Source organism: Trichogramma pretiosum, unplaced genomic scaffold, assembly GCF_000599845.2.
Source record: "Trichogramma pretiosum strain Unisexual culture from Peru unplaced genomic scaffold, Tpre_2.0 scaffold5, whole genome shotgun sequence".
Classification (NCBI taxonomy): domain Eukaryota; kingdom Metazoa; phylum Arthropoda; class Insecta; order Hymenoptera; family Trichogrammatidae; genus Trichogramma; species Trichogramma pretiosum.
This window is the reverse complement of record NW_019641672.1, coordinates 3213482-3237866: the sequence shown is the minus strand read 5'-3', so window position 1 is coordinate 3237866 and position 24385 is coordinate 3213482. Positions and strand designations below refer to the sequence as shown.

Here is a 24385-nt window from a genome sequence, read left to right as displayed (position 1 = left end):
AGAAACATTCTAAATATATTCAAATAATCAGTGAATTGCTGCTAAAAATTATTTATTTTAATTTTATAACTTGAATCGTTTTCTTATACGCAAATATAAACACTGTGTTTCTGTACAAAAATGAAAATCCATGGATAAACTGTGATCCCATAATTAAAAACAGAATGGTAAACATTTCATATTGTATTGAACCAATGTCTACTGATATATTTGCACAGTTGATGGTTTGATTATTAAATTAACATCAACATAAAATTCAAACAGACTCGCTTGAAGGAATCAAAGACATCGTAAATCATTTTTATTTGTATGTGACATTGATTGTATACATAAAAAATGCAGCTAGTAAAACATACCTAAAATTTTAGACATTTTACAATCAAATTGTACCTGAATTATAATTCAATTTTGTTCAAATTTAAAAATGAGACGCTCCAATTTATTCGTTTTACATTTTTTAATGATGATTTTTGTTTACAATACAAAAACAGGAATATCTTTCCATATTAAGTATTGGATACTATTGTTTATTGCATGCATGTGATGTAATGAAAGTGAACATCACCAAGTCTGTGTTAATTTTTTTGAGTACTTAAATACAAGTTTATAAAAATAGTACAAATATTATATTAGATGCATTGGTACATAAACCTTTAATAATTTGATTATCAACTTTAAAATTGTATGGCTATCTGTTATGTTGAAAAAAAATTAGCTGGTTTTTTGCCACAACATCGTTTTTTACAATCAGTTTCTAAATAAGTGCTTGTTCAACGTCTTTATACTGTCAAAATGCTTAAAGAAAAAATGTTTTTTCCGCTGTAAAGTTTGGCACTTTCTGAATTTTATTAATCTTATCATGTATTGATTGGGAGCAGTAACACATCATAATTCTATGAAAAATGTTACCAATAGTAAATGTGTGGTGAAATTAAAACAGTAATTTTCTGCAGCAATAAATATTTCTCACATTATTGATCTAATTATTCATCAGATATGTGGCAGCTATAATTTGAAATTAATTCTCACTTTATAAAGTATGGGATCTCTGTAGTCCGTCTATAATAAATGAAATCGTTAATGTTACAAAACTTTCAGTCTTATCTAAATTTAAAGTCATCATGTAAAATATTTTATGTAAAAATGGTAAGCAGTGTTCACATATTGTAAAACTACTATAGATTTATTTGTTTCTGAATATTTATTGTTGCAAGAATTGATAATTGTAAGTTCTTGTAATAGTAAGTATTACTACTGTATATGTACTACTATACACAAGTTATTTGATCTGTATATTAGAAATAAAAAATAATAATTTTATAATAAAACACGAATTTGATCTACGAAATAGAAATTATTTAAAATACCCAATGTAAATCGAAAAAATACAGATTTGGTTTAGAAGAGAGGAGTTCTTGATATAGATATAGACCAAAAGTGTAACTTTAGTTGTTTCAATACTTTTATTGATTGTTTTATTTACATTGTGACAACGCCTCAACACTGACACAATAACAGAATTCAAAACATACTCATTTTACTTTTAGCATAGTATGTTGTTCAAGTCAACAATCGACAGTCATTGAAAAATCAATGATAGTTACCTTCTAAAATTTTATGAATTCTGATAAACAACAAATCACAATATAATCAATTTTATTTTATATAATATAATATATAAAATGAATACTGGAGTTAAAAGATCGATAATTACTGGACTAAGATTTATTTATTCTTTTTTTTTATCAATGCCTGTGAAGGTAACCACATAGGTCTAATTTTTTATCTAGTTTTTTTGATACAGTGATCATATTTTTTAAATTCATTTATTTTTTCAATTTAAGCCTGTGCAAGCTTCTTTTTTAAAGATTCTGGCATCTCTGGTGGTGGTGGTCGTGGCATTCTAAGCCATACCTTGACAGCATCATAGATAAACCATTGAGCAGCAGTAAGTGTACCAATCATAACAATCCTGGGTGCCAGACCCTTCCATACACCACCAAAACCAAGTTTCTTTAGCACATCAACAGCACTTGCTCCCTTCTCTTGATTCAATTTAGATACAACCTAATAAAAATTAAAAATATAATTGAACATTTTTCTAAAAGTTATGCAGCAGTATTGAGTGGTTAAATAATGAAGAGAAAAATTTTTTACCGAATCAGCTGGATGAGATACAACAGCACAAAAGACACCAGCAATGTAACCAGCAGCAAAAGTTACCATCAGTTGTTCTCCCTTGGTACATTCTTGACGAGGCTTAGGCACAACGTATTTGTAAAGAAGTTCTACAGTACGCTCAAAGCATGCAAACTTCATCATGGTGTATGGAATTTGACGAAGCCACAAAGGTACCAGACCCTTGTAGAATCCACCTAAACCCTCCTCTGACATGATTTTGGGCATTGCTTCTCGCAGAGTATTAGCAAAGCCAGGTGTAGTTTGGATTTTGACCTAAGTGAAAAATCAAATTTTATACTTATACATTTTTGAGAAATACAATAAACAAGATCAAATAACATACTTTGGCTGCTTCAAATGGTGCCAAACCGATGTCAGCAAAGAATTCAGCTGAGGCTGATGAGATCAAGTACAAACTTGTTCTGTACTCATAAGCCAACTCTTCGCCAGCAAGATTTGAGTATTGAACTTTGAAGACTTCATAGAGTCCAAACTTGAACATTCCTTGAATGGAATAACCAAAGAATGTAGGGGCCCAGCCCCGAACCAAACCGCGTGTACCATCTTCAGCATGTGTGACCTAAGGCAGAACAATGTCAAGTAAAAATAATTGAATGAATTAACAAATGACAGAGAAAAAAAAAGCTTGTGTAACTTACACGGAATCCATTGACAACAGATTTGTATTTCTCTGGGTTTACTTGGATTCTGCATTTGACCAAGTCAAGAGGGGTCACCATGGTGTGGGTAATACCACAAGACAGAACACCACCAAGACCGCATAGCATGAAGTAATGGTTAGAACCAAATTCACAGCTATCTGAAAAGTCATTTAGAATGTCATTATTAAGATGTGTAAGGGTAAATGCGATTAGAGGTTATCACGAATAGAAGGAAGGATGGAAATATCATCGACCAGAGGAATGTCTTGGCACGGGTTCAAGGTCAAAGCCAAACTATAAAAAACGTGTGCTACACCTTGAGCCGAATCATGCACGTTGGCACGATGATCTCAACAGAAGGTCGATGCTTGCGCCGATGATCATTTTCGGAGCGTGCTTAGGGCCAAGGTCGTGACTATGGTGGGACGACATTGCGTGGTTAAAGACGACGTTCACAGCGGACACCGCTTTTGCAACCCGTAAATTGACAATTTTCAGACTTTTTGAACTTAAATCTCGAGGAACAAAATGGCTGCCGTTATGCAATGCCCGCAGTCATGCTTATAGATATAATAGAGTCAATGAAGAGCACGTTTCAGTACGACGTGGTGATGCAGGCACTAAGAGCGCGATAACCTCGTGATCGCGATGACCGACTTTAAACGGGATGGGTAGTCGCGAGTCGCGACCCCAAAAGCCGCCTTATATAAGAGTGGCTCGCGTGCAATGCTGCCCTTGAATAGGTCACGCGGTATAAAACGTATCCGAATGTTTTTACTCACCTCCTGGGAGAGCGTCGGCGGCTGCGATGTTGCGACCTTGGACCAGGGATTGCTGGTCGTCGGGTTGGCATCTGGCAAACTTGCTGGGGCCCGCGAGGGGACTCGTCTTGGATGCTTCCATAAGTGATGACAACATCTTCAAAAGGTTAAGACTCAGCTAAGTCTTGCAAGTTCTTCTCTCGTGTAACACTCACACACTAAGTCCCCGCTGCTTGGCTGCTGACGACTGGGACGCGCAGCAGTTGCTTCGCTCGTTCGATCTGGACACACAAGAGTAGAGCACAAAAAATTATAGAATGTAAAACGATCTCTGTGAATAATACTTGGAAGTGAGAAAGAAAAGAGAGAGAGAGATAGAGAGAGAAAAATGGAGAGAGAATGATAGTATAGGCTAACGTACCGTTGAGGGTGGTGGGTAGAAGGAAAGTGTGGATCTTTTACTAATACAACTCTGCAGTCTGCTCAAAACGATTGAAGGAACGGCTGATGTTAGACGCTGCTGCTGCTACGCATGTCTCGAAACTCGTGATGTGTCATGTGCGCAGTCTCTCTGACGCTATGTGACAGTTCAAAATAAGGCGCGATTTATTTATGTTTAACAAGTATTTGTTAACCAACTCAAATTCGTTTTACAAATTTCAAGGCCTGAAATGCATATTGTCATTGCAAATTTTATAAGTTTAATATTTTACAATTTTTGTGTCCACAAAATATTATTACCCCTTCACATTTCATATTACTTCCCAATATATGTACAGAAACTTAGTAGCTCCCAAAATTTAAGCAAACTTCACCTTCCATACTGATTTAAATTCCTCTAGTATATATATTATTTATTACCAATGATTTAACTGTCATAGCTTACTTTTTATATCATTGTTAGTATCAAAGTTGACAACAATTCAAAAGGACTTACATATCGACAATTCGCAAATGATTAAGGACATTTTTTACTTTTTTTTATATAAAAGATTTTTTATTATTTACAATTATTTACAATCCTTATGCTAAATATTCTATTCTTTAATTTTAAGAAAGCTGATGCTATACTCTTCAAAGATGCTGTTGTAGTTTACATCTCAAAGTCATCTCTCTGAAAATAGAAAAATAATTTAAGTAAGTCATTCTTTGGTTATTAAAATAATTTGTGAACAATAAAAAGTTTAGCTTTGACTTGTATATACCTCATTAGTGTAGTCCATAATGTGTTTCTTGATAGCGGATGAATCAACCCAAGTAACAAAGTCTTCCAAATTCCTTGTAACTAAAAATGCGGGATCTTTTACTACTTCTGGTCCTACCCTTACATGACCTTGTTCAATGAGTTGTGTAGCCATTTTCAAATTTTCACTCATTTTGCTGCGCACCATAATTATGGGTAGTCTACGACGACAAAAGGAACTAGCAGTAATTTTTTGAACTAATGAAAGATCTGCTTTTGTTGGAATGAGTCCCATAATAAAGAGCTTTTCTAGTAATACAGCACTTTGTTCAGCTCTAAATGGTGAATCTGAATCAAGTTCTTTTATTTTTTCAGCAACTTCTCGAATTTCTCTGGATAATTTATTATACCTGTAAGATAAAATGATAAGTGAGTTCAACATATCATGAATTGTTCTGATTGATTATTTTTTAGGCTTTCTTAAACTTACTTTGTATAGTCTTCACGTTTTTGTATACGATAACGTTTTAAAATCTTGACCTCACGCAAATTTTCATCAGCTGACCAAGAAATAAAGTCAACTTTTTTCAATAACTTTTGTTCATGATACTTTAACTTGCGAACCATTTTGTTGACGAAGGTTGATTTCACACACAGTTGAGGTTAAAATGCACACTGATGTAGCTCGTGAGTCGTGAGTCGTGGTGGTCAATCGCGTGAATGATCTCCGGCCGACGTCGACTGCCGTTGTTCTTCTTTGGCTCCATCTAGTGGGGTTACCCACGGTTATTAACATACGGCATTAACCAGCAGAGATACATGAAATAGAGGCGGGAAATTATGAGTTGGACAAAAGTCAAATCATAGATATCAGTCGAATAGATTTATTTTTTATTTTAAGTTATTTTTCGTAATGTTCATCATAAAAATAATTGTCGAAAGCAACCCTATGTGTTGGATCGTTTCACCCGAGATTGCGTTTGTGACCGATGTTCCGAATAATTTACTCAACTTTGCCGCTGTAACTCAATTGGTAAAACATGCGTGCCAGAAAACTCAAAAAAAGAAAAAATTGAATACGTAAACTTATACGAGAAAGACTCACGGAAACGGCTGTATCTAAGTAAAAGATAAATATTTTTGAATTTTAAAAAATGCTCTGAAAAAAGGAAAAAAATTCTTCTCGAAAATAGAATAAAATTTTTTTCGATTTTGAGGTGTACATGATCCCTAAATTTAAATTATGTTATCAATTGTAATAAAATGTACATAAAATCAATAAAAATTTCATTTCATTAATATGTATAATATACTTTTCTTTTTACCGTCGGGACGTAAAAGGTTAATTTCGGCTGGGGTAGCATGAAAACACATTGTCATGGAGAGTAACATTAAATTACATTTATAAATTTTTACATTTTTACATTTTTTAAATATTATTTCATACATTTTGGATTCCTCCTATTTAATTTATCCGTGAATAGAATTGTAAAAAAATGACATTTATTCAATTTAAAAATTTGAAAAATAAAATTACAGCATATAAGCTATTATTGCACCACAAAACATCAGAAAACTATTTCTTTTGTAAGAATCGCTCCCTTTCATTCGTTACTCGTTTTTCGAAAAATTTGCATTGCGAATCAAAAAAACGACATTTTTCGCCGCATCTTAAATAGAAGAGAATTTCTTTACCACGGGATTATTTGTGGGAATTTAAAAGAGAGATAATTTTTTTAATTATCATTGTAATGCATTCAAACTATCGTATTATCATCAACGAAAATAAATCGCATCATGTTACTTTCACCTTACGCAAAGAAGATTGTCGTGGTGTCAAGTTCAACTAAACCCTTTTACCACAAAGTCTTGTTGAAAAATATCTTGGCTTGAATCTAGACCGTCGTCTTAATTGGAAATCTCACATCTGGCTAAAAAGAAAACAATTGGGCTAAAAGCTATGTAAAATGTACTAGTTGCAACACGCAGATTGCTCTGCATGAACAGTTGAGCAAAATTTTTCATTTTTCGTTTTTGCCGAAATTTAAAAATATTTAAAAGTACTGTAAGAGAGTGACATACGGGTTCGATCGTGTCACCCGGGGTAGTGGCCGTAAGCATTGATGTTGTGATAAGGTGTATTATTGGAAAAAATCGAATTTTCATATAGTATTTATGAGAATTCTCAATTTTGTTATTTTTGGGGCCGTTCATAATTTTTTTTCCAAATTACGATTTTAGAGCACTCGATGGGTGTAGTGCACTGGAGTCAATGACCCCCCCCCCCCCCCCCCCNCCCCCCCCCCCCCTATGTCGAGTGTCTGTGAGTATAATCTGCGTCTCTCAGGCCGGGTGAAACTGTTTGACACAAGCGAGTCGTAACGAGACGGCAGTTGCAATATTCGATTTTACGAATAATAAACGAAGCAAACATAAGGTAATTTTTACTCCTCAGGGGGGTTCAGTGCGCCCAAGTGTAACTCAGACTCTCGCTCTATTATTCTTGGCATACCACTGTAATAATCGGATGGTATAGTACTTTATGCAACTGGTGTAAATGAGTTTTGCTGTAAAAGCTTATTCACCCAAGCTGCATGCAATATTTTATAGTTCAAGAGCCCAAAACTAGCGGCAAAATTGCGATTTTTATGTGAGAGTGCTACGAAAAATCAATCATTTTTTACAAGATATACGTAAAATGTGCAAAATACTCTTTTTTGAAAATATATATTTCATTTAGAAAATATGCATGAGTAGTTTCAAAAAATAAATACCCCCTTTTCTAATTACAATTTTTCAAAATTCTATAAAAAAGAATCTGTGAAAATTGCAAGTCAATACGATGATCGTTCTTTTTTTACAGCTAATAATACATTTTTTTGAGGAAATACGATTTTGGTCTCAAGAGTAAAATCAATTTTCGACTATTAGGACCCTCGCTACGCTCAGGCCTTTAAACCACGCCGTGCCAAAAAATTATTCTTTTGGAATTTATATTATAAATTACTATTTATATGGGTCCAATACATTCAACGATTAATGAACAAAAAAAAATTAAAAAAAACTTTACCGTCAATCGTTAATGAAGGAACTGTACGTACATTAGCTGCACGTAAATATCGTATAGTACTAAATGTAATATGTGAATTTTGTTTTGTTTCGAATTTTCATATCATTTGGGCATTAACTAAATTATATTATTAACTTAATAATTGTGACTCTATTACTTACTGAGATGTAATATTTATACTGAAAAGTTTTTAGTAATTAGAGTAATTTTTTTAAATACATGATAATCATAATTTATGTGCGTTTTACACGAGTAAAGGTAAAACTTATATCACGATCACTAGGAAAAAGTTGAGAAAAAAATGAAAAAGATTAAAGACTCGAAAAAAGTCGGGTACTCACACACGCCTACACATTGAATACAGCCCACCTGTAAGGACGGGCTTATGTAACGGAACCATTTTTTCTGTGAATGTACTTCAAAATGTAGCTCTAAAAAATTTTTTAGAATTTTTTAATCCCCTTAAAGTATTCAAATGAACGTTAAAAAATAAAAAATAAAATCATGTATAGATATTTAGGATACCTTTATTTACCTCAATGCAATTTTAATGCAATCTCATATAACTGAATTTTCGTTACCTAATTTGAAAAGTTTTCGAGAATTCATCATATTTATGATTCAGCATTCTCCCACTCATCCGTGTCATTTTTTTACAACGCATTGACGCCTTATAAGACTGTACATATATGTATATACGACCAGTCCCGCAGGGTAAGCTCTGTTTCTCTATCTTCTTCCATGCAGAGCACTTTTATATACACACATATCTATCGTTTATAAATCTCATATTTTATGCGTTTCTTTTGTTTCCAAACTCCGAGATTGACACTGTAAACAGCAAGTTTATTTTACCCGCGGCTCGTCTTCTCTTCTACTTTTTTTGTAGGTATTTTCTCTCGGCACAGCTTAAAACCATCACGTTTTCTCCATCATAAAAGCAACGGATTCGTCAACTAGGGTCATGAGCATCGACTTTGGCACGTGTACGCAGATACGTTATTTTTTTTCACGCCTGACTTCGCGCCAAAGTACAATATAAGCGATGATACAAGCCGTTCAATTAATTTAACACGGCAGATTTTACCTTTTTTCTCGTTGGCATTAATTTCACACCATGAATTCTACTTCGCGAATTAATAAGTGCGCTTGCCAAGATAAGCCGAGCATGTGCAGATCGTGTTGTCGGTCGAATATTAACCATGATTTCTGCTAAGTGACGGATGCAAGTAGTTTTCTCCGAATTTTATTTAATGTTGCGCCTGGTCGCTATCTATAGTAACATTTGAAATGTGTTCATGTTCGCCAATTACTTAGAAAAAGCTCCGAAATTTTACGCTCTCTTATTTGGAACGCAAAAGCGTTTCTCTCTTGGTTCTTTCTTTCTTTCTATCGTACTCTCACGTTCTGTAGCGGAACATTGATGTCGTATGACTGCTAATGAGCTATTTCATAAGAAAAATTTACGACGGCACAAACGCATAGACGATGAGTTTTCTCTTTCTCTCGCTGGTAAGATTTTTTAAGCTCTCTTACATTCTTTCTCTCTCCCTCGCTCTTGTGTCCCTCTCGCTTTATGCGAGTATATCTTGTTATGCAAAAGTGAAAGAAACAAAAATGGCTTTCTTCTTGTTGGCTTTTTTAAAGACCAAGGTGCACCTGTTTTCGTTATGAAATAATTAGGGCTCCCTCACGTTTTTTCATCATCTATTTCATGTCTACGTATCTCGTTACACCACAAAAAATTGTTTTAATTTTTCTTTTCTCCTTTTTTCTTGTTGTTTTTTATCTTTCTTCTGGATTAGTTTAATGTTCTTCGATCGTCAATAAAACCCCTGTCACCCGCCAAAATTTCAATTTCATCAGCTTATGAAGAAAAAAAATCATTTTTGTATCGAGTGTTGCAGTATGTCTGTACCCCACTTTCTTTTTGTACGTACGAAGACGCTGTAAGCAAGACTGAAGTAGAGTGCACGTTTGGCGCCGATGAAAAGCTTTGTACATATATATTCGTGTCCCCACCCCCGCTCTATGCTGGTCGAGCGCTCAACCGCACGCGTGTTTGCAAACAGGGGGAAAAAGTGAGCCGAGAGTCCGGACTCCGGAGCACGCGTTCGTCTGTACTGCACACGTCCCATAAGCAGCGCGCAGTTCTGTCTTTGACATCGTTGCCGCCATAACTGCTTAACTGCACAGTTTTGTTCATCCACTTCTAAGCGCCTATGTACCTCGTGATGAAAAAAAAATAAATAAATAAAATCAAAACAACGTTAGAGGAGACAAAGAAAAAGTTTGAGCGGGAGCTCATGCAGTGTTTTTGTCCGCGTATGTGACTTGGTGATGCGTGTAAGTGCAGGAAAAACGAAGGATTTTTCGATAAGAATTCAATCTGCAGTGCATATTTACGCGCCAGAAGGTGAGATTATTTTTGCGTTTTATTCACATTTCCTCAGTTATAATCGACGAGATCGTTCAACTGTAACTATAACTGAAACATAAATACTAAACCGAGCTTGCAACAAAAAGGATCGGATGAATTGATCATTGCCGCATATAAGCACGTATGCGTGCGAGTAACAATAGCAGCAGTTATCGCAGCCTGGTGAGCAACACACGAGGGGAAAAAATTCTACATTTATTGATGAATCATGAATAATGCACGCATAGCGAGAACGAATTTCACAGAGCTTATATTACATTTATTTCGTGATATCCTTAAACTATTCATTTTCTATTCGATTCGAACGAAATTCTATATTACATGTGAAAAGTAGATTATTATAAATTTTTCCCAATTTTTCTATCGTTTTTTTATTCTGCTCACAATGATATGTGTACTCAAAAGGAGCGTAAACTATACTGTCCAAAAATCATTAAAAAATATATATCTAATTTTAACGCCTAAGAGAAGGAACTTTATTCAATTATTAAGGTACTCCTTCGGTATAAAACGTTCAATTAGGTGAAAATAAAGAAGTAAAAAAGTCTGCTTTTGCCCTACAGCCAAAACGAAAAAGTTAATATCTGTTGGAGAATTCATGGAAAACTACACGCACCTATGAATGAAAGTTTGTTAGACTTTTTTTATAATTTTTCTTTTATTTATAATTTTTTATAAGCACCAAATTTCTGATATAAAACTTCACTGACACTCAAAGCATAAAAAATCCCCGTAAGAGATTGTGCCAAACAAAAGGGTCTTTAAAATATTACGCTAGCCGTTGAGTTTATAACAATTTAAAATTATAAACAATGCAACCTTTAAATGTGTCATTCAATTCCCATAATAATGTCACATTATTTTATTCTTTTATAGTTAGAAATATCGAGCTTGTATTAAATGCTTGATGGCTTTCACAATTCCAATTTTACCGGTAGTAGTATGTGCATTAATGCCTGTAGACATTCCGCATTCTCTTTCTCTCTTCCTCTCTCACTTCCTCCCCTATCTCTTCTTTTCTATGATGCCTTGAATGCTTCGTTTTTTATGCTCAAGCAGTCAAACGATTCCATTGAGATTCGACAGGAGCACACACAAAACCTTAATATTAAACTGAATTAAATCTTATTCTTTTTTAATAAACTTAAAAACTTTGCTTCAAGAAAAAATTGTCGTTAATAAAGTCAGATGATCAATATTATACGCGACGATAAAATATATAAAAACGATGACGTATTACAGTTTATGTTTGAAAAGGTTCATGTCCTGGAATTACAATTTAATTGAAAAAAGGTCAACCAATAAACTTTTCCATATACTTTTGCAAACTAGAAGAACAGTTTTATTTGTAAGTTAAATATTTAAGAGAGTGATAAGAGTAATGTAAATCTGTCTGTGAAAGCGTAACAAAAAAAGAATGAGGAATTTGTGAGAACTAAGCTAAGACGCAACTATGTTGTATTCCTTACATGACAAATTTGAATTATACTCAGATAAATTAGCCAGCAGACTTACCATGCACTAAGTTATAGTACTCAAAGCCAAAAATTGAGAGTGGGGTGCGGGCAGTCTCGCTCGAGCATGCATCAAAGCGATGATTATTCAATAGCTCGGAATGTAATATTGTCTTTAGCTTTTGTTCTGGCTGCGCGACCTGCGAGTGCGATCGGTACGCTCTATTTTACTCTATTTATATCGAATTTGCGTTTCGAGCTCTGGCTCGTCCGACCATGCGTCGCTAAATTACCCCGCGGCGAGCAATTCTCGAAAGTGGTCGTATATACCTATCCTCTTGCAAGCGCATTATATCGAGCTTGCGACGACGTTTACACACTCAATCTGCATGCGCGCCGCTGCTTTTAGTTCTCGTGCGTGCGTGCGTGCTTGTGGAGCCTGTTCTCTCGAAATCGAGCAAAAAATACGCGGGCTTTTTTGACCTGATTCTTTCACTCTCTTTCGGGCGAGCGACTCTCTCTCTCTCTCTCTCTCTCGTTGCGCATATAAGACTCTTGTATGTGCGTGCCAGCGTAGGTTAATTTTACAAAAGCTCAAACAATCGATATAGCATGTTTTAAGCTATTGTGATATGTTTTCGGTTAGCAAGATAAACCGAAAATATATGGCTCTATAGTTTATGTAACGATGCTGCAGTCATCGCAACGATCAGCATCATCTGCAGAGCGCGCGTTCTTCATTGCCTCGTTGCCTCGTGCTTGTCTTATTCGCGGCTTTCTTTCAACGGCAAGTCGCACGTCTCATTGTATTTATATATAACCAAAACTCGTCGACGCGCTCGAGTCGTCGAAAATAATTACGAAACAGTGAAGGCGGATCGCGCCGTTGTTAGCTTACGTATATTATACACACGGCTTATGTACGCGGCTTTGTAAATGAGATGGGAAAAAACTTTATGTACAAAAAATGTTTTTTTTCTATGTAGAATAAGAATTAATAGTTATGGATCAGATTCTTAGCATTTTCATGGTTTTGGCTCATCAAAATTTTTGAATTTTAAAAAATATAGGGGACTAGTAAACGGTCGTATCTTCGTAAAAAATGCACATATCACAATTTAAATTGAATGGATTTAAAGGTCTTGTCAAAATCTACAAATTCATGTGATCAGAATGTTTCTACGACCTCTCTAACTAAAATGGCAAGAGAAATAATCGAGACAAGAAAAATCAATATTTTCGATTCGTTAATTGTCAATAAAAATTGAAAAATAAATGAACCTAATAAAAATTTACATAGACATAAAGTGCTTGCCAAGACCTTTTGAATGGTGTTTTTAAAATTCCAATCCGACCTTTTTAGACTGAGCTACGACACTTTGAAGTTTACTCATTGTCCGCCGGGGTATGGCAAAAATAATTGATGGGCAATGTGTATAGTTGAAAGAGAAAAGTATCAAGTGCAAGAAAAAGCAGCCTTTATACCTTATCGCTTCGTTTTCTCTTACATACTGAATAACTCAATTTTCCCGCAGATAATGAAATATTAACGTGCTTGCGACGATGTAATACGCTTGACACGGTCATTTTTAAAAATTTTCTATTCTCGTTTGTTTTATTCAATATCAAAGATATTTATAAATCCGTTTTTTTCTTACAAAAGAGTTCGGTAGAAATATTAAGAATAACAAACCAATAATTCACAAAACATGATAACGTGAATTTTTTTCTTGTATTATAACCTTATCAAATTCGTGAACTTACGACAGCATTCTTGGCAGGGCATGAGGTTTGAAGGATGATGAAATTGGCGCATGATCTGTAGTGATTTTGTAGCGTGGATCCAACTTTGAACCTCTGATCATGGGGCCGATGACCAGAGATCTCAATTTTTCAGTATTTTCATCTGTAAGAGTAAACTTTTAGATCGGTCATTGATTTTTATTATCAGTACGTATAAGGTGACATATAGACCACGTAGACGTAAAATTACCCCATCCACGCTCTATACCTAACAATTCTCTCGAGTAAATCGTGTGACGATTTCAAACCAGGTGATTACATGCATTGTACAAACTAAATGAAAACCATCAAACATGAAAAATCGTAACTTTCAAATTGCATTTATATATACCATTGGCCATTCTGACGCACAAAAAAGGGAATCCTAAATCGCTTTCTATTTTACACGTGGCTGATGCGGGGAGAGAAAATACGCATGTATAACAATGGCAGTACAACGTCATGTCGTAGAGTGCGTGCAGCGCACAAAGCACACAATGCAATACGGACTAGTCGTTAGAGGCAACAATTAAGCCAACGCATGCAATAACGGTCAGGGCAACAGGTTACATGTATGTGTTTTATTGCGACTGTACAGATTGGCCGCCCTGCGCAATTATTCATAAAAGAGACTACGAGTTTGTAGGAGCTAAACTTTTCGATTCGCATTTCAAAATAGCTTACCAAGCTCGCAAGTGAGTAGAAATACATTCACGATAGCAATGCTCCTTAGACACTACGACGAACTTAAACACTGGCATTCAATTTTTTTGAAATAAATCCAATTACTTGTGACTCAAGTCATCGCGGATTATCGAGGTTTTCTTTTTCGCGTTAATAAAAAGTACAGTTGAAATAAAAAACAAGGCAGAAAGTAATATTTTATCGTTCAAACGATGACACTGCATTAATCTTATCGTAATCAGATTATTACTCAATTTTAAGAGGCTGAGCAATAAAGTCATCATTGTTTTCGAGTCAGAAATTTTCCCAAGGAGTTCTCTGGCGAGATCTTGTTACTAAACTCGAGGTTTCTCGTGTTTTATGAACTTGCTCTCACAGAAGAATCGCTTAAGTTTCGAGCGCTCGCGAATAATGAGCACTATTAGAGAAAGTACGATTTTTTCGCCAAAACTGGTTATTTTTGAATACCGAGCGAGCTACAGCCCTAGTTGTTGAATATTGCGCACTTCCAGTTAGCATTTAGAGGCAAACAATCCAGATAGTAGGAAATTAGCGTCTGGTCGTAAAACTTTCGACTTGGAGCTTTACGCATTAATATCAACTTATGCATAGAAGAACGACAGTGGGAAAAAATGAAAAAGTGATTATCATTAACAACAACAAAAATAATCTGTGCAAGATATAAGCCCTTAAAAATAAAATAAAACGAACACGTACCACTGATCAATAAATTCACTTTCAAAATAAAAAAAAACAAGAAAAATTTTAGAAAAATTACACGTATTTTTCGATCAATCCTAGAACTTTTTAATCTATAGTTTTTTTCTAATTTCATTCTTTTATTGGATAAAAAATGGCGAAATTTTTCTGAAATCATTTTTGCTCATCACGTTTGGAATATTTGAGGTTCACGATCAAGACCAATTTTAGTGAAAAATGCCAAAGAATAAAACAGCCTTTGAATCATAGTCGAAAAATAAGGGAAAATTTGTCAAAATTTTTGGAACCCTTTCTTAAATATGAGCATAAATTCCTTTTATGTTTGACGAGTTAAGAGCTCTTCGCAGATTATTTATTTAGATAATAATCACTTTTCCGACTGGAACTGGGGGAATTTTTGTTATAAATCCTAGCACACAAAATGTCCTCAGCTCTGGGAATAAAAATTTTTATTATCAGGGTGAATTTTGGAATCAATCCCAAGGATAGCCCGCGCAACCGCTCTGCTGGATGAATGTCAGGAAACCACACTTGTGACGCTACATTATTCATTTCCTGTGCCGTTTCTATATAGGCCTAAAAAATGAATCGGCGCATATTTCCCTAAATTTCGCGATAATGTCTCTATAAATATAGGTCAACTGGGATAGAGGTATGTGCGCGTGCACTAGGCTTGCAGTTGCCGAGGCAGCAATATAATAATAAACGCTCTCGCAAATATCGTAAATTTCGAGTTAAGAAAAGCACCGGGGTAATGGCAACATCTCCCCCGTAAACAATAAAGCTCGCTCGTTCGCTTGCTCGCCGGGAGGGCCAATATACGCGTTTCGTGTATTTACGCGACGGAAATAAAAGCTCGTTAATTCGTGCGCAAGCCCGCTCGTCTTCTTTTTTTTACCTCTTTTTTGTGTACTGAATTGCTCTCTTCGCATAATATACAGAAAGGTCTGGGATTTGAAGTAAGCTTGACACGGTGAATTATGTCAGAGCTCTTTGTTTTTCTCAGCACTTGAACACCAATCAATCAAAGCAAGAATCAAAAAAAGAATACACATACGGATTATATGTATGGCCGATTTTAATTAGAGTCGAATTTCTAAATTTTTTTTTTCCCGCGAACATGAAAAACTTAATATTTGTGATGTCATTTGAATTATTAACATTTTCGGAGGCCTAAAGTTGGCACTTGACAGATATTATGCTTGTACCGAATGTTTCAAAAAGTCCTCGCTCAATATAGAAGAAGTTAAGAAAACAGGGCGAGAAATTTTTTTTTCTGAAAATAGCACAAATTTTCAGAAAAAAATACTGCAAAGTGATTAGAGCACTCCAAAGGCCCGTCCAGTAGAAAGAAGCACAAACGGTCTATAATACTGAAAATCGCCGAAGTTAGCCATTTTCGACGTTTTTTTGACACACTTACTCATCTCCAGACTTGAAGGGCCATTAAAAAATATAGTAGGTACTCGCTTACATTTTTTAGGAGCGCTGTGAATTTTTTGGAGATTAAATTCGTAGATCGAATACGATTAGATTTTGTATTTCTTCTCGTAGAAATAAGCCCCTTGGGGGCTCAGATCCTTTTGTAGTCTATTTTTCTAAAAATTTGGTTAATTTGCAGCAAAAAAGATTTCCTGTTCTTATTTTCACGTCACTGTATACCGTGCTAAGAATTTTTAGAATATTCGCTACAAGCGTTCCGGCGGAGTCACCCCCTTTAAAATGACAACTATGGACCTTTCAAAAAGGGCGATAGACAAATCTAAAAATTCACATAAAATTTGGAGACTGCAAACGATGTTTGTAGAAAAAAAATTTTTTTTAGTTATTTGACTTCACCGAGAATGGGTCATATACGTATATAAATTATAATATTTATATACGTGATAAGTTATTGCGACGTATACATTGTTTTCCGTGAACAGAGGCATCATCTCGCCGCTGCTCGGCAGTACATGTCATCCCATTTGTCAAAGTGTAGGTTTCTCTCTCTATCTCGCTCTCTGACTTTCTCGCTTCCTCAACTATGCAACGCTTGTAAGTCGATATAATAGGAGCCACTGCATGCACAATACGACCACTACGGGAGCTTACGAGTATTTGGCCGTGCGCAAACTTGCACGCTAAGTTTATTACAAAGAGGCCAAAACGATAAATGTTCTTTTTTTCTATCTGTCTCTCTGTTTCTCTCTGGGCTCGGGTGCTTTAAATTTACGATCGATGCATAGCGCTCGCGTTCCTCGGGCAATTTCTATTTTCGTATTATACTTTGTACCTAGCCAAACGAAGATATTTAAGCGTGCTTTCAATTTTCTACTATTTTTTTTTCGCTGTATTTTTGTTCTCAGATTACGCGTTGCCGCCACTTAAGGCTCGTGTCATGACGGCTTCCGAATGCGCTGGTGGTGAATTACAGCAAGCGAAACTCCGTCAACCGTTAGCTCGTAGGTTTCTCGATGAGCAGCCAGCAACATCGACAACTCGATGCTGCTGCCGAGTCTTACTCGAGTAGTGCAGTAATATCTAGGATCGTACACGAAAGAGGATTTCCTCGACGACATCTACGTCAAAATGCCAAGTCGAATGAAGATGAAGAATACTTACAATCAAGTACGTATGCATGTGAAATTCTCTGAAACTTTTAACATTTAGGGAACCGATGCAGATCTTGTATTATAAGTATTTAAATATCTACGAGTATAATTTTATTAGTATAAATAGTATATTTTAATAGCGAAAAACTAAAAGTTTCAAAGAGTTCCACACATGTCGCATGGAAAAAATTCAATTACATTGTTAAACAATGAATTATAGAACTGAAAATTTGCATCCGGTTTCCCCTCTCAGGTGGTGTTTGAGCGACGTATTTTATTCGGCTGCACAATCTTGGTAGGCATTGCAGTTTGCATCTGGTCAGTATCAATTGCTACAAGTCATTGGATAGAGGCTCGCTCGCCTGACAACAAGGGCCTCGTTATCGGCGATCAGAACTCACCTAATGGGACCAAACTTTTCTTTACTGGCCATGCCGGGCTTCTAAGTAGTTGCACGACTGGATTTTTTCACAGAAATCGACACACCAATGACACAGATATCGTTCCTTACAGTGAGTATTCACACCATTTGATCATATTGCCTGCGCATACAGCTTACATGGTCCGAGTACACAAATCGAGTAGACTAAATGAAGTGAAGCCTGTGAAGAGCTAATCACACCTCAAAATTACTTTTTTATATTTTTTTCAGTACATTTTTATAACCTTTCTGAAGAACTTTTTTTAGTATAAATCTTTTATTCTAACTTACAGAAATTTTAATTAGACATTTTCGTATAATTTTTCGATACGTTTTTGGGCGGTTTTCAGTCATTTTTTCTAATTTTTCCACGTCTCGCGGTTAAACAATAGTATATTACTGATCTAGGCCGGGAAAAACAGAAAAGTCCCAGGGCACGTGAAATAAGCGACGGAGGCGAAGCCGAGGTACGGCCTAGGGCAGTAATATACTATTTCCAAAAACAACATTTTTGGAATTTTTAACTCAAAAACGATGGATTCTTAGAATTAATCAACGAACTCATACATCAGTAAAAATTTTTCCTCATATCCATCGTTTTTGAGTTAAAAATGCCAAAAATTTCCTTATATATTTTCGTTTTCCAGTCACCATTTTTTGTACTTAAAATCATATTTTACTAATTGGAACCGTCATAACTTAAAGAAAAGGACCCATGGACACTTTATTTGTACCAAAGACGCTAGGATTTAATAGATTTTCATGTGAAAATTCGAAAAGGAGAAAAACTTTTTTTTCGAAATCACGTTTTTTTTATAAAACCGTCCATAACTTTTGACCTGTTTATTATATCGAAAATCTGACACTGGATTTGGAAAGTTCATTAAATTTTGCGTAGAATATGCTTACTCACAAGTTCTCCCCAGACCCATTTTTAGCAAGAGTACAACGGTTCAAAAAGTATCAAAAATGTGTCCGTCCCAGACTTAATGAGTTAACCCGATCCGAATGCGTAATTGTGGTGAAAAATACGATCATTTTGAAGACAAATGTTCAAAAACCACGTTTTTTTTGGTTTAAACAAATGTAGTTTTGAAACGGTTGCATATATCATAAATCTGACACTAGATTTGAAAAGAGCGATAAAAATCCCATCATATATGGTATTTTTACATTTTTAACAATAGTTTCATAAAAAAATAACGCGTGGAAAAATAAGTCAAAATTAGGGTCTTTTGGTATTGAACGGGTTAAAATTTGGAGACAAAAAAGAAACTATGTGCTATGTTATAAAATAGAAACTTAGACCGTTTTTTTGCCTCTGAGATTAAACAGATACCTTTATGCACTGGGGCGACGTTAATTTCTTGAAATTTAAAAATTATCGTTTGTTACATTGATTTGACTATAAGTATAAATTGCGTAACCATTAAGTGATAGCTTGCCGACTTATGTAGCGCATTTAGCTCTCATTGGAATGCTTCGAATTCTCATGCTTGAAGGGTTTAAAGTGCAATGAGTGGAGGAAGGCTCGAGGTCATTAAGTGTTCATATGTGTATGTATTAGTATATCACGTATTACACATATAGTACTATCCTCGAACATAAAAAAGTGAGTATTACATTTCACGGGTATGCGTACACAGTGCAAAGTTCGATTGATTTCATGCACGCATTTGCCCCAACACTAGCAAGCTTACGTTTGCCTCATTCAATTACCGCCACGGGCTTTTGTTCTGCATGCGTTACTGCAAAAAACGAGAATAAATGAATTTATGCCGGTGCAAGCTCAACCATTTATCTATTTAAGGTAACGGAAAAATACCATCCATACTCGTTTCATGTTTTTTTTTTAAATCTCCACTTTTTTCGACGGGCTCATCTACGAGCATAGATTCATACAAATTGTATTAATGTTATAGTGCGAATAATGTAAAGGCTTGCCCTACGCATGAGCAAAATTTCCGATAATTTCACGGCTGGGAAAATATTGCAGCTGAGCATCGAGCCAAATACGATTTTGCGTAACGGTCCGAATAGCCATTTCGAGGATTCTATGACGCTCGCTGACTAAAGAGAAAAGCATTCGACAAACCATTATTAAAAAAAAATTGTATGGCATCAGCATTTAATCATTAGAATATTTGAATGAAACGATGTTTTTAATTTTTATAACCGCATTGTATTTTCTTATATTAAGTATTAAGGAAATTTCTGACGATTTTTATTACATTTTTGACTGCGATCGGCTGATACCGTGTCCAAAATTTTGAATCGAGATAAACTGATGCCACTACTTTTTAGTATAGGCCTGTATCTACCAGATCAACAGTTCCGACCCGATCCGAATGCGTTATCGTGGTGATAAACGCGATTTTTTCTGTGATAAATGGTTTAGTGACCTCTAAAACTCATAATTAAGAAGTATTAAAACTATATTTCGTGATATAAAAAACGTTAAGGTTGCCACACTGAGATTTTGAAGATTTTTTCAATCAAGCTGTCTTACATGATGCTTGCTTACATAAGGTTGGTTTTTTCTTAGCAGAAAGTATTTTTCAAAAAATCTTACAATATGAGCTAGCGCCATGAGTGAACGAAGTCCAAATTTTTCTCTAGTGGTTCGTAACTAGCCATTTGACCCTATACAAAACGAGTAACTAGTTAGTGGTATTGGCTATGATTTCAAGTCAAATTCAATTAAAAAAAAGTTGAGATGATTGAACCAGAAGGTTACTCTGCATAAATACTCGAATATAATTTTTTTGTCATCTTTTTTTTTCTGTTCTCTGCATCATAATTCTACCGATTGAGAGCGACCTTGGATTGTCTCACCAAGACAGTTACGAGAAGTCAGATGTATTTTTGAAATACGTAATTCACCAGAAAATGCAAAAGAAGAAAAAATTTAACACGCAAAGTATACAAAAAAATTCACGGAAACCCTTAGGAAAAAATGAACGTATTGGAATTTTAAAAAATATTATAAAAAGGGAAAGAAAAATACTTTTTTGTGCCACTCCAACCTAAAGTAACATTTTACTCCCGCTGAGCAAAACCAAAATGTTACTTTAGGCTGGGGGATTCACAAAAAATTGTATTTGCACCTATGTAGCGAAAAAAGAAAGTCTCAGAGCACATAATTATCAACCTCGGCTTCGCCTCGGATGATAAATTACACGTGCTCTGAGACTTTCCAGTTTTTCACTCCCTAGGTGCAAAATATACTATTCCAAAAATCAAATAAAATTTTACCTTAAAATGTTACCTTTGAAATATCAAGGGATTGTATGAAAGTCAATCGAGCTAATTTTTATTTTTACTACTTATGACGATTTGTGCACAATTGTGACATGAATCTATTATATCCCCTTTTGTCCTTTTTTTCTCTTTCTATTTCTTTATAACCGAAAGCTTTTATTCTTTACAGGCGAATGCAATCCGCACGATATGTTTTCCAACGAGCAGAAGTCTAAACGCCTGCGCAAACCTGAAGTAGACGATACGTTAGTTAGTGAGTAATTTAAATACATATAAGCTGAGTGAGAACTTAAAGTTAATATTCAGACGTATCTTTTTGATAAAAATTTATCATAAATCTGAACGAATAAGATTTTTAAAGAAGAAGGGAAGAGTATATAGTTTCTGTTAAACTAGTGTTTTAAGAAAGATTAGACAATTCTATGCAAAAACTATGAGCAGAAATGAGGCGGTGCCCTAACAAACGCGTATCATCTAATTAAATAGAGAACATTAGCTGAGGCGTTTCTCGTGTTTGTTTCAAGCTTTCAGGCCTCTGCTAGTACATAAAGCTCCTCTTTAACTCATTTTTTTGCTATATTAGCACAAATTTACGAATTCTGCACTATCAATAACAATGATTTGAGCATTTTCTATAAATGTATAGATAGAAGAGTTTGCGGGAAAATATGTGTATTCCAGTGACTCTCAATACGATACGTAAATCTTTTTTCCAGCTAATTATTTAGCGCTAGAGTGAAAGGGCAAAAAAATGTAAAAAAAATGCGTATGTGTAAGACCTCGCTCTCATAACGGCGAGTCCGTAAAACTAGAGCTAGTACCCACGTCATCGGTCCGACATTGACATGATTTGCTTTATGGACTTTATGATCGTGTACGTATTTCAAGAGCGCGTATTACTTTTAACTAGTTGTACTGCAACAACTTTCTCATCTCACTTGCCTATTTACGATACTATATTATAATTATCATAATGGGCCCTTGTCAGAGAGATGCGGATATATGAGCAATTCTTCAAAAAAAAATGCAGATTTGGGGCAAAATTTTTGTTCACCTTATATGGGTACGGACCCCCGGGAAATATTTGTGGGGGTCCCAGGAACATGCAAGAACGTAGAAACAATCGCAATTTTCAGAGTGTTTTTATCAGCTACTTTTGTGATTTAGAGGACGAATAGACATGTTTTCTCGTCAATGCTTTCTCGTTAAAACGTACGTACTCAATTTCTAAGTCTCCGAAAAAGTATTAAAACTCATCCAAAAAAAGTAACTGACTACTGTGTTCAATAGAAACTTTTCTCAGCTTTCCGATGGTAATATCAGATTTTCCGAAATAATCAATTTTTACAAGGAAAAATAAAAAATAAACCTCAAATATCACTTTTTCCCTACCGTATTTTTCGGGATATTTTGCTTGGCATATTTGACGACGATTTTCTTAGTGAAAATGCTACTTATCCGAAAATCTAATATTACCATTGGAAAGCTGAGAAAATTCCCTATCGAACACAGTAGTCAGTTACTTTTTTTAAATGAGTTTTGATACTTTTTCGGCGACTTAGAAATTGAGTACGTAGCCATGAAAACATGATTTTTTGTCCTCTAAATCACAAAAGTAAAAAAAACCACGATCAAAATTTCGACTGTTCCTACGTTTTTTCATGTTGCCGGGATCCCACAAATATTTCCCGTACCCACGTAGAGTAAAAAAAAGTTTTGATCTACCTACAAAAATGCGTTTTTTTTTAAAGAATTGCTCATATAGATATCGTAGAATAAAATGCCAATTATTAAGAATATTTTGAGAAATAGCAGAAAGGAAAAGCAAGGAAAAAGGAGAAGCGATCTATTTCAAAATCTCTCGGTTAAATCGATAGGATTTACGTTGCTGCTTAAGATCAACTTATCGTATTATTTTACTTACATTTTCATAAATGGGAAAGTTTTCTGACTGTGGCAGTAACAGCAGTACCCTTTTTTACTTTATAGATTACGCGAGAACTGACGTCTCGTTTGCCATCATTAGTACCTTTGTCATGGTAATGGGCTTTGGCTTTTCCATCTACACTTTTCGGAATCCTCGTTACACTTTCAAAAGGCTCGCTGGTGGTATTCACTTCATTACCTGTGAGTTACTTTCTGTCTGCGCTATTTGAATTTTTTATTTCTTAACCTTTGAGTATTAATGTATTAAATTGTATGCCATTGCCAATAGGTGCGTGCGTTATGGTGGTGCTTCAGGTGTTCCTTCAGTCGGTCGAGTATGGCAGCAAACGTGACAACTGGCTGTTTCCAAAATTCTCAGAACTGCGCCATGGTTACTCTTTCGTGCTCGCCTGGACAGTTTTTGCGGCCCATTTGATCAGCGCCTTGGCGTTCATGCTCTACTCGCGAAAACGTAAACGCGGCCGGGCCGCCACTGAAGAGCTTGCTATGGCTGACGAACCGACTATCATGGGGCGTTGAACGGAATAAAATGCAACGACGAATGAAAAAAATCGTTCATTAAAATTTTCGTGCTTATTATGCAAATATTTTTGGATTTTCTCTACTAGTAACACACGAACTAATAAACTCTAAATATTTTCTAAAATCTCGTAATGTTTTACAAAAAAATTAAGCAATTAAAACTGTACTGATTGATTTTGAAAGCCCGTAAATTTGAATACATGCTTCTAACACATTGTTATTATCGCACAAATATCAACAAAGATTGATAAACTGTACATATATTTATTCATGACTTATCAGATAAATTTATAACAATAACATGTAATATGATTTTGAATGTTGAATATGTTACAAATATTATAACTGGCGAGGGTGATCGTGTTTCTCCTGTTGCATGTGATACGATATGGAATGTTAAATTAACAATTATGCGTATACCCTATGACGAACAATTACTTCGACTGTGTATAATATCAATTTACATGTAATGCGGGTTTTCTAGTAATATGAACACAATTTTATAACGTTCATTTTACGAAAGGAAAAGGAGAAAACAGAACGTAATACGGCGATACCATTAAGTATGTATATTTGTGTAAATATATTGTTATAAAAAATTTTTCTTTACGCTCTTATGTTCTCAATTACTTTCATTATAATTATAAAATTTGTTCTTAGTCGTGACTATTAAAACTGTATAAAAAGACTTTGGTTAATTATC

General features: G+C 35.0%; 3 protein-coding genes across 5 annotated transcripts; 1 reads left to right on the top strand and 2 right to left on the bottom strand.

Annotated features, from left to right (window-relative positions):
• Positions 1 to 1440: 1440 nt before the first annotated feature.
• On the bottom strand, positions 1441 to 4125 carry LOC106658943 (phosphate carrier protein, mitochondrial-like). The gene is made up of 6 exons (XM_014381138.2): positions 4026 to 4125; positions 3626 to 3885; positions 2841 to 3001; positions 2525 to 2761; positions 2158 to 2454; positions 1441 to 2067 (listed from the first exon to the last, which is right to left on the bottom strand). Exons 2-6 carry the CDS (start codon positions 3759 to 3761, stop codon positions 1840 to 1842), a joined length of 1059 nt encoding a protein of 352 aa, XP_014236624.1. The 5' UTR covers positions 3762 to 3885; positions 4026 to 4125; the 3' UTR covers positions 1441 to 1839.
• Positions 4126 to 4551: 426 nt separating this feature from the next.
• On the bottom strand, positions 4552 to 5624 carry LOC106658945 (U3 small nucleolar ribonucleoprotein protein IMP3). The gene is made up of 3 exons (XM_014381144.2): positions 5278 to 5624; positions 4810 to 5197; positions 4552 to 4718 (listed from the first exon to the last, which is right to left on the bottom strand). Exons 1-3 carry the CDS (start codon positions 5412 to 5414, stop codon positions 4698 to 4700), a joined length of 546 nt encoding a protein of 181 aa, XP_014236630.1. The 5' UTR covers positions 5415 to 5624; the 3' UTR covers positions 4552 to 4697.
• A 4325-nt stretch (positions 5625 to 9949) lies between these two features.
• On the top strand, positions 9950 to 24371 carry LOC106658944. Of its 3 annotated transcripts, none has more exons than XM_014381141.2 (6): positions 9950 to 10273; positions 17286 to 17547; positions 17785 to 18043; positions 21383 to 21466; positions 23203 to 23340; positions 23429 to 24371. In XM_014381141.2, the coding sequence occupies exons 2-6, from the start codon at positions 17509 to 17511 to the stop codon at positions 23677 to 23679; spliced, it is 771 nt and encodes a 256-aa protein (XP_014236627.1). In that variant the 5' UTR covers positions 9950 to 10273; positions 17286 to 17508; the 3' UTR covers positions 23680 to 24371. The 3 variants fall into 3 exon arrangements, with proteins under 3 accessions (XP_014236627.1, XP_014236629.1, XP_014236628.1); XM_014381143.2 differs by lacking the exon at positions 9950 to 10273 and adding an exon at positions 10908 to 10925; XM_014381142.2 differs by lacking the exon at positions 9950 to 10273 and adding an exon at positions 12231 to 12324.
• The last annotated feature ends 14 nt before the right edge of the window (positions 24372 to 24385 follow it).